The sequence below is a fragment of the Calidris pugnax genome, unplaced genomic scaffold (assembly GCF_001431845.1).
Source record: "Calidris pugnax isolate Ruff unplaced genomic scaffold, ASM143184v1 scaffold82, whole genome shotgun sequence".
In the NCBI taxonomy this organism is placed as follows: domain Eukaryota; kingdom Metazoa; phylum Chordata; class Aves; order Charadriiformes; family Scolopacidae; genus Calidris; species Calidris pugnax.
This window is the reverse complement of record NW_015090833.1, coordinates 3515042-3525035: the sequence shown is the minus strand read 5'-3', so window position 1 is coordinate 3525035 and position 9994 is coordinate 3515042. Positions and strand designations below refer to the sequence as shown.

Genomic DNA, 9994 nt, shown 5'->3' with positions numbered 1-9994 from the left:
TTCCAATCAAAGATAAATTATGTCAGCTGGAGGGAGATTTGTAGAACAGGAAGACAGGAAAATGGGGGAAGGAGATGTAAACACGTAATGTATGCTGTTGCTTGTTCATACGGCACCCAGCAATAGTAAAGCCACAACAGCTTGGTTCAAAACCATCTGAACTCAGAGGAAAGGCTTTCTTTGCCTTTGCTGAGCTTTAGGACAGTCTCTGAATTAAAGCCCCAAGCAGAAATCACCACATATCAGGTGAAATAAGAGAAATGTAAGAGTGTACTGGCTAAACAAGCGAGGAGGGCAAAAGCAGAAACTTGGTGTAATCACTTTAACCGTGCCCAGGCAGTGACTGAAAGGGCCCTGTCTGTGTTCTGCCCACAGCATGTCATGGGTTCTGTAAGGATCAAACGGGGTCATCTTGATTTGCACCCCAGGACCAGTGGAAATTGTACTCATTTATAGTTGAAATTTGCCACTCACACAGGAGAGAAGGTAAAAGTTTTACTGAAAGTTAATAAGAAACCGCTGCAGAGCTCTGAGGCAAAATAAGAGAAAGTTTCATACAAACAGGCTGCCTGTTACACTCACTAAATCGGTAATTCAGCCACTTGTATCTGTGCAGCATATATCCTACAAAATCTCTTTCTTTGAGCAAGGCGTCTGGGCTTCCTGGAAAGAAGATTTGTTCCACAGGGATTTCACACTCCAGCCCAAGCTGTGGGGGACAGGACACACCATCATTTATGGGAAAGATGGGATATGCGAGGAGGAGTGATCCGCTGCCGCAGCTGAGGCATGGCTGGAGAGCAAGCAGTCTTTATAGCGAAGTGGTCAGCTATGCCAAGGCTCAAGGCAGTCTTAGGCCACTCAAAACTTAGTGCCTCTTAGCTATAGAGAGAAGGGTCTGCCAACAATGCTAAAGGAAGGCAAGAACCATCATCACATGAACTCGCAAGCAAGGAAAATCTCCTGAATTGAAATCTGAGGACATGGTCTATTCACATAGCACAAAAAAATACATACAGAGAAGAAAAAGCTGTTGGGAGCTGCTGCAGACAGAGGAGAATTTCCAGTTCCCCCCACTTCTCTCCCCCATGGAGGAGAAATGATCCATCCCTCATCCCCTTGGAGGGGAAATCAACCCCCTGCTTGGGCCAGCTCACAGCTCCTGCGTGCCTGCAGGTGTGAGGCAGAGCAAACAGGCAGAAAGTGCAAGGTCCTTTCACTGCTTCAACTCCTCCCTAACAGTGATGGAGAGTGGAGGGGGAGGCAATCACTGGGAAAATGAGTGCTGCCAGGAGGGGAGGAGATGACTTGGGGCAGCTCTCTTCCTCTGGAGGATTTGCTGCGCTCAGAGGACCCCCCTCTCCTGAAGGGTCACCTGTGGGGCCAGTTGTAACCAGTTCCCTTATCGAAGCTGGTGGGCAGAGTGTGGCACTCCGGCTCCTGCGGGGATCTGGCAGGAGGCAGCTGAGCTCCCTCCGGGCAGAGAGTGGGGATATAAGGAGAGGCATCCATGGGCAAAGCAGCGACACGGTGCCGAGCTGGGTTGGGATAGGACAGGACAGGACAGGACAGGACAGGACAGGACAGGACAGGACAGGACAGGACAGGACAGGACAGGACAGGACAGGACAGGACAGGACAGGACAGGACAGGACAGGACAGGACAGGATAGGATAGGATGCAGCTCCCGGGTCTGTGCTGCGGGGCCTCGCTGCTGCTGCTTGTCCTGCCGTGGGCAGCCCCGCAGCCGGCGGGCGGCGAGCACGGTGCGGAGCTGCGGTCCCTGCAGGTACCGGGGCCGGGGAGGGCCGGGGCTCCCGGGGCGGCCACCGCACCCGTCCCGCCGGGCAGGAGCGGGGCTCCCTGTGCCCTGGCCGCGGCCGCCGGTCCTCCCCTCTCCTTCCCTCTCCAGGACCTGCTGGAGGCGCTGGGGCAGCTCCGGGAGGAGGAAGGGGAACCGGGCCTGGCAGACGAGCCGGTGACCGAGGACGACGGCCCCGAGTGGGACCTGCCGGGGGCGGAGCGCGGCCCGCACGGCCCGGGCCCCGCGCCCAGCGCTCTCCCGCCGGCGGAGGGGCAGGACCAGTGGAGGAGCCTCCTCTCCTCCTACAGACGGAGGCGCTTCTCCGGCTGCTTTGGGATGAGGATGGAGAGGATCGGCGCGCAGACGGGGCTGGGATGCAGCCAGCACAAAGCCCGTAGGTGCCGGGTGGGAGCCCGCGGCGCCGGGAGGCGGGGGAGGCCGGAGGAGCGGCCGAGGCAGCCGCGGGGTGCGGCCGCTGTGTCCCCGGCTGAAAGCCCCGGAGCGGCTCCCCGGCAGCTCTCTGCCCTTCTCTCCCAGGTTTCTGGAGAAGAGGGAGAAGCTGAAGCCGGGACCGGCTCCCAAGCGCCTCCTGAGCCTCCAGGCCGGCGTCCAGCAGCAGCCAGGCAGGGTCCCCCCGGAGCCCCCGCGGGGGTGGGGTGTGCACCAATAAACTTTTGTACAAAGCCTCCATTGCCTTTTGTGAGTGGTGTTTTGTTGTTTTGTTTTGGTTTTTTTTTTTTTTTTTTGTCACGGCGTAGCACATGGCCCGAGGACACAGAAATCCCCTCCAGAGCACTCCTCTCCCTCTGCCCCGGGGTCTCAGACCCCACCCCGGCCAGAGCATCCCACCAGGTCCAGACAAGCCTCTGCCGGAGGGTCGCAGCGGCAGGAAGGATGGTGGGTGCATCTTTCCATGACAATGATCAGTCCGGTGACCCTCCCCGCCGCGCTGCAGAGGCACTGCCTGGCACCGATGCCAGCCCCGGGACCGTGGCATCGAGCTGGGACGCCTTTCCCGACGCTGTGAATCCTCCCGGGAGGAGGGCACCGGCCTTGGGGTTAATTCCAGGTGGCGTGTGTCCGACACGGGCTAAGCCGCTGGTACCGGTGCCAAGCTGGGCAGGGTGGCATTAAGGACAGAAGGGCTCCGTGGCTTTAAAAATACCGTTGGCAGCGGCTGGGCTGCGGGCGGAGGCCGAGAGACCTTCAGCGGACGGGCGGCTCTGCCTCGGGCTCACGGCGCTCAGCGAAGCCCCCCCCGGTTCTTCTGCCCGAGTTCCGCGCAAAGCGCTCTCCAGCCGCGGCCGCGGAGGAACCGAGCGCTGCCGGCGCGGAGCCCGCGGAGACCGGCGGAGGAAGGGGCTGCCCCACGGCAGAGAGAACAAACACACCCCGACCGGCGACAGGCACAAGCCACCTTTGGGGTGAAAATAAGTTTCCTCCCCCACGGAAAAAGCGAGGCACCACTTAACTGTCTTAATTGCAGCATGGCCTGTGCTGTGATCTCTGTGCTGCTGCGTGCCCCGCACCAGGCATTATTACATTTCCCTTCTCTTTCCTGCACCGATGGCCTCATCTCTTCATTTCCTTCTTAATCTAACCAAATTGCGAGGCAGAGGAAGAGAGCCTGCGTGGGGTACGGCACACTCCTGTCAAAGGGCTTAGTCACTGGGAGATGAAAGGCATCCAAATCCAACCTCTTCCTCAGAGCAGGACTACAAAGGCTCCTTACGAGCAGCTCACCCTCTAGCACCCTTCAGCTGCACTATGGCAATGGAGAATGGACATCACCGGAGGGAGTTGCAGCAGGTAGGGGCATCAGCTGGGCCTGATCTGACTGTCAGCAGAAGGAACCCACAGGACACCAGCCCTTACCCTCACAGGGCTGAAAACCAAGGACCCCTCACCATCCTGCTGGGGAATGGGCAGCATCACCCTCAGCTGAGCTCTGTCCATGTACCATCCTCCTCCTCACAGGGAGCCACTCAGGGGGCTGCCTTGATGCTCTCCCTCTCTGCTCTGAGGTGCTCTCTAAGGGAGCCTCGTGTCCCCACACCTCCCATCCCATATCCTGGGATGCTGGGGGAACGTGCCAATTTCCCAACCCTGAAACCAGTCGCCATGTGCTTTTTATAAGAACCTGCTGCCCTGTTCAATGACTCCCAGCAGGTTTTTTACTGGGCAAATGACCAGCTGAGCGGGGGCAATGCCTGGGTCTTGACTAAGCATCACTGGGCTATAAAGCCTAAAGTTCATATTAATCTTGACAGGGTGATGATATCGAGACACCGCAAGCAAACAAATAACTGAGCTTTTCAGTTTCAAACCCGATGAGCTGAGCTCTGACATTTTATGCTCCATTTGCTTTGGCAAGACTGGGAGGTGGATAATAGAGGGCAGAATTTGGCTTTGAAAATACAATAGTGACAGTGATGATCCATTTTATCCCATCTACATAATTCCCTACAGACAACATGAAATAGTGCACAGAAATATCCCTGTCTTAGAAAAGTGTTGTCAAGGCTGAAGTCAGGAATCTCATTTATCTGCTGTGAAATGCAGAAGGTGGAAAATGAGCAAACCAGTAAAAGAAAGGAGTATCTCTGGCTCCAGGTTATTGAAAACGATCCCAGACTATTAGATTGTTTCACAGGGACAGGTCACTCAAAGCTAAATATTTCCCACCTGGGACTGATACTGTGTTCTTTGGTGTCTTGCTGCTGGGTTTGTGCCGCGGGGGTTGTTTTAGGGATGTGCTGAGCTCCCAGACAAAACGCAGATCGAGCGACAGAGTGTGTTTGCCCAGAGACAGCACCAGGGAACACTGAGCGGGTGGGGAGTGCGAAAGGAAAGAAACAAAAAATAAAGCAGTAACAGATCCTAACGGATCCCAGTTATCTTAAATTGAACCGTCAATGTTAATGAATAATTCTGGTTTATCATCTCACACTTCCTCAGTTTATGAACTGAAGCTACCCCCCGATGCAAACACACACAAACGCACCCAAGAGCAGCAGTAAGAGAATACTTGTAACTAATCAGTGCATTATACAGACACCGCAGTATGGAGTGTTAATAAAAAAAAAAAAAAAAAAGAAGAGGCTATCGGGATCTTATTTCTTTCTTAAGCACAACTTGAACAGCACAAGATAAGAACACGTTGGGGCACACGATAGTATAAAAAAAGAGAACTGCCTCTATGTACCGAAAAATGAAAGCATTGGGGAAAAATACAGAGTGCTTTTATAATAAAGGACTTCATCAGAACACACACAGAGTTGGGCTGACTTGAGGCTATATTAGGAAAAAGAAGCATTTGAGCTTGACTTCACAACCTTGAGAATGTCCTTTCTAGTGTAATTTTGGTAGCGGATCATGTGAACGGTGTGTTCACATGTTTGTACACAAACACCATGTTAAGACATTTAAGACATGAGAAATATTTTATCGTTCTATTATTATTCAGAAACTGTACTCAGGAGATTATTTCAAGATCTATATTTGTATTAAAAGTCAACAAAGTATTACTAGACGGACATACTCAACTCCCTCATATTCATTCTTGTTTCAATTTAGAATAACAACAAGAAACATTAGGAAAATGCAGGATAAGCAATACGCTTCACAATTTAGAACTCTCCTGCAGTTCTGTAAGAAGTATTCATTTTTAGTAGCACTATACACACAAAGACAATGCTGGAAGAGGAATTTGCAGCAAAGCTGCATTTTCATAATTTCTCTTTTAAGCACAGGCAGTTTTTGAGCTAATCTTGAAAACTTCACCTCTCAAAGACACAAATAAGTACTTTTTAATATATTAAACAAAATGTTTCATTTTAATCCCTCCCAAAACACACACAAACAAATTCATTCTTCCTCAGGGCCAGATTCTGATACCTTCTCTGAATAACACGGAAAGTGATCTATCTAAAGTTCTCGCCGAGCAAGTTGCTTCCTTGTGTGAAGGTACAAGAAGATTATTCCTGAATCTGACCATCTCTTCTTCAAATTTTATTACTGTGGGGTCAAGCCTTACCATCGACGTTTAAAGAAATCCCATAGATTTAAAGGTTTAGCTGTAAAGAAAGACTAGTGTTTTTCAGTGGTGCCGAAGCCGGTTGCCGTGGGGGCTGGAGGCACCCGGTGTCCCCACAGTCACTCTAGAAGTCACCGTCTGTGTTGAGGTGCAGATCGGGGTGTCTCTGTTGTTGGCAACGTACAAATACAAAGTCTCAATGGTGATATCACCTCAAGAGCAATGGGAAAAGAGAACTGTCCCAAACCTGGGAGTTTCGGCACACTCCGTGGTATGCGGTGGCTGTGCATATTCCATATATAGAAGGAAATTGTGCACGATACTTCTGGTGTCCTAAAAGTAGATTTATCTTCAGCCTTTACTCTCCACCAAATACCCATCTGAAAAGCCTAATGCATTCCCTGTAAAAGGTAATTTCCCGATGGAAAGCTTCTAACTGAGCAGAGTTTAGAGCAGTTTCAGGGTTGTTTCCCATCTCTGTAAATCTGACCATAGGGGTCTCTTGAAAGAAAATTGCTAAGAATTTCCAACTGGACTGTGTAATCACAGCGCCTGGTATCAAGAGGAGGGGGAGTGACATGAAATCATTGACTTGTGACATACATTCCTCAGCAACAGCAGCTGCTGCCTAATGACAGCTAATAAAGGGAATCTTCCCTTGACAGAGCTGCATGCCTGCAGTGGACTGGAATGTGCCCCAGATAAATCCACCGATAACCTAGGAAGCAGAGATCACACCCAAAGAGTATAAAAGACAAGCTTTGGAAGACAGAGGATAGGACAAGGAAGAGAGAGACAAGGAAGAGACATCTAAGAAGAAACAGCTTGAACTCCTCTATTCCCAACGAAACCAGCCACCATGGACACTAAAGGCTCATTTTCCTGTGGCTTCCTCTTGCTGCTGCTCATCCAACTCCAGACCAGCAGAGCCAACCCTATCTACAACCTCAGCCCCGCCAAAGAACTGGCCAGCATGGAGGTGAGGACCCTTTTTTTTGCAAGGTTAAACTTTCGGGGTGCTTAGCAGAGTGTGAGGTGGTGGTTTTACCTTTCTTTTACATGATCGGGTAGCCACATCAACGATCGCGTGCCAGGGGACAAGGTCTTAGATCTTCACAGGGGTTCAAAGAAGCTCTACAGAGCAATATCCTCCTGTGCCGGGTTCACCTGAGCTCCCGGGTAGCAAAGGGGAAGAAAATTCTGATGTTGTGGGATGTCTGCTTTGGGTTTTCAGTCCTTTTTCTCTTAAACTTCCTGGGAGCAAAGTCCCAGAGAGGGAACAAATCATCACAGTAGCTCTATAAGAACAAATAGAAAACTTTCATGTGGGCTACTGTCGATCCCGCTAAATGGCAGGAACAGTGGAGCGGGGCAGCCACGGGGCTCTAGCTTTGTGGATTTAAGAGAACTGGCTGCATGTGGACAGGAGATGAGGATACCACGCGGAGCACCCAAAGTCAAACTTTTAGAAAAGTTGCTAGAGGAATAGTATGATCATTTAGTGTGCTCCTCCAGAAAAGCTTCTAGAGCTATGAAATTTCAACATGTGCATTTAATGAATGATAGAGAACATCCCCTGTCGTGGCACAATACAAGCTTAAGGCTCTGTCTTGCCCAACAAAGTCTGAAAGCTCAAACATTTCCTCGGACTGGTACCAGTGATCCGGTTACTGCAGCATCTGACCTGAGAACAAATTCCCTAAAGCGATTAGAATAGTGACAGCCAAAGCTAAAACTGCCCCATGGCTCTAGACTTTTTCTCACTTTCAGCCTCTGGCCAAGAAATGTGGCTTCCAAATGCATTCGCTATCACACAAGCCATTAGGCTCACTTCTCTCCGCTCTACTTCTAGAGATGGATAATCAGATTCCTCTAATTGGTTGAGCTGTCCTTGAGGAGGTTATCTGATCCCTGTTACACAAAACTTTAAAAATTATAGAGAATGGTGCCCAGGAAGAAGTCACACAGCAGACATAAATTTAGCAGACAGGTACTTTCAGGGAGACGCGCATGACTTTAAGGAGCAGCAATCCTGTGACTCCTGGGGCACAGACTAGTGAAAACACCATGAGCTTCTGCAAGTGACATTGAGTGAGACAGCCTGGGGTAACAAGCAAGCAGATGATTTTGGAAAAAAAACAAACAAAGCAAAAAACAAACCAAAAGAGGGAAAGCCAACTGCTGGCAAGCGGTGTTGCAGGCAACTTGAACACGGGAGTGACTATAGATTCAGAGGTACTTTGAGACAGTGCACCACTGGTGGGTTCACAACTATCTCCCTGTGCAATTCAGACCATGCCTTTTTTCCTCTGCTAAAAGCTCTTTTAGTGTTGCCTGTAAGATACACTGAAGCAACCAGCTTCGGTGAGCTCTCAGCTAGAGCCAGCCAGAGAGGGAATTATTGTGAACAGGGATTCAGTGCAGAGGGCAGAGCTCACGTACCACCAGCAATCCTGGACCTAACCTGAGGATCTCCCTAGGGGTGCCTATGGGACCACTGGTGAATGCAGAATTAGATGACGGGAAGAGCTAGCAAATGACCACAAAACTATGAGTGACATTAATCCTTCTCTTTCAGGCTCTGCTGGAGAGACTGGAGGATAAGTTTGCAATGATTGAAGCCCTGGAGTCCAACCCTGACCTGCAAGAGCCCAAAACCCAGGAGGAGGTCCCACCAGAACTCCTAGATGACAGTGATGACCAGAAGGCTGAACCCAGGCCAGCACCCAGCACCCCTCTGTCCTACAGGGACCCCTTCCTCAAGAGACTGAGGGGGCTGCAGATGCCCAGGATGATGAGAGATTCTGGCTGCTTCGGGAGGAGAATTGATAGAATTGGCTCCCTGAGTGGAATGGGTTGCAACGGTGAGTCCTGACTAAATCATTTTTCTGAAGAGAACAGACAGCATCTGTATCATGCGACAAGGGGGGAGCAGGTTCTCATTTAAGTCTCTAATAAGACACAGTTTGAGAAAGGAATTCATTATAGTCTAATATTTAAGCTACTACTGGTTTTTCAAAAGACAGCCCGTGTCTGTTGATGTGGTGGCTAAAAGCACTCCTGACAATGGTGAGAGAGAGAGAGAAACATTTTCCAGTAACACTTATTTCCTGTTTGGCTTGCAGGTTCCAGGAAGAATTAGGACAACCTCCCCATACCCTACTCTGAAGAATGCTTTACAGTACCCGTTCCTCCCAAGACGAAAGCCGGATGCTTTCTAACCTCTTCAACAGAAAGTTATTCCTATTTTTATTTATTTATTTATTTATTTATTCGATGTTTTTTTAAAGAACATTTCTTACTCTAGCACCAAGAGACCATCTTTAAATAAAACTAACACGTTAGACATCTATGCTGGACCTCTCTCCTGTCTGTTGCATTAAAATATCTTGTATTTTCCTAAAGTCAAAATTCTATGTTTCATTGGTACCCCGGTACCCACAAGGCTGGATCTTAATTCCACAAGACCACGAAAGTATGAACTTGGTAAAAAGGAAAATGAGTTTTTCATTAGAGTTTTTCCCTCTGCAATAAGAAGGAATTAATTATAACAGATTAATAGGAAAAAAAAAGCTTGCTCAACATTGAAAAACCAACACAAGTCCTCCTATAGACAGGGTTTTGGTAACAAGAGAGTCCTTTTGCTGGTATAGATTATTCAGTCATGGGAACTGCCACTGCACTGCCACAAATCCCTCATGTAAGCAAAATTTACATGAAGAGAAATAAGAAAAATCATAACACTGCACAAGTTTCAAGATAACCAGAGGGAGGAAAGGGAATTCATTGTATATGCTTTCTAGCACTGACCGAATAAAGGTTACGAGCATCAACAGAAAGATACATCATGAACTGTGTCTTGTCTCACTCTGCACGTGGCTGAGGTGCTGATCCCCAGTGTTTCTCGATGGGTCCTAAAGGGGCTTGGATCCTATTATGGTATTTCTCATGTGAAGGCAGGTGGGATCACTCCAATTACAAAGCACCTAGTACATAACATTTATTGCTTTCTGGGAATGGCCACTCAAAGTTGTTCTAAACATGGCTAATGGGGACACCACAAGTCTGTTAAAAGCTTCAATTGAGCCTTCGTAGCTGGTTTTCACAGCTATGATCTGAATTTGGCTCAGCATTTACTCGGAGGTGGTTTCACA

At 49.3% G+C, this 9994-nt stretch overlaps 2 protein-coding genes across 2 annotated transcripts; both read left to right on the top strand.

Moving 5' to 3' along the window:
- The first annotated feature begins 1389 nt into the window (after positions 1 to 1389).
- LOC106887699 (natriuretic peptides B-like) lies at positions 1390 to 2492 on the top strand. The gene is made up of 4 exons (XM_014941373.1): positions 1390 to 1552; positions 1653 to 1789; positions 1913 to 2198; positions 2342 to 2492. The coding sequence occupies exons 2-4, from the start codon at positions 1679 to 1681 to the stop codon at positions 2365 to 2367; spliced, it is 423 nt and encodes a 140-aa protein (XP_014796859.1). The 5' UTR covers positions 1390 to 1552; positions 1653 to 1678; the 3' UTR covers positions 2368 to 2492.
- A 4109-nt stretch (positions 2493 to 6601) lies between these two features.
- Positions 6602 to 9688, top strand: NPPA (natriuretic peptide A). Its single transcript, XM_014941513.1, has 3 exons — positions 6602 to 6819; positions 8419 to 8704; positions 8966 to 9688. Exons 1-3 carry the CDS (start codon positions 6700 to 6702, stop codon positions 8980 to 8982), a joined length of 423 nt encoding a protein of 140 aa, XP_014796999.1. The 5' UTR covers positions 6602 to 6699; the 3' UTR covers positions 8983 to 9688.
- The last annotated feature ends 306 nt before the right edge of the window (positions 9689 to 9994 follow it).

What these genes read in the sequence shown, in the direction of transcription:
- NPPA (XM_014941513.1), top strand. Translation starts at nt 6,700, where the DNA reads ATGGACACTAAAGGCTCATTTTCCTGTGGCTTCCTCTTGCTGCTGCTC. An exon ending in AAGAACTGGCCAGCATGGAG is followed by an intron (nt 6,820 to 8,418) that starts GTGAGGACCCTT and finishes CTTCTCTTTCAG; the next exon opens with GCTCTGCTGGAGAGACTGGA.
- LOC106887699 (XM_014941373.1), top strand. Translation starts at nt 1,679, where the DNA reads ATGCAGCTCCCGGGTCTGTGCTGCGGGGCCTCGCTGCTGCTGCTTGTC. An exon ending in CGGAGCTGCGGTCCCTGCAG is followed by an intron (nt 1,790 to 1,912) that starts GTACCGGGGCCG and finishes TTCCCTCTCCAG; the next exon opens with GACCTGCTGGAGGCGCTGGG. An exon ending in ATGCAGCCAGCACAAAGCCC is followed by an intron (nt 2,199 to 2,341) that starts GTAGGTGCCGGG and finishes CTTCTCTCCCAG; the next exon opens with GTTTCTGGAGAAGAGGGAGA.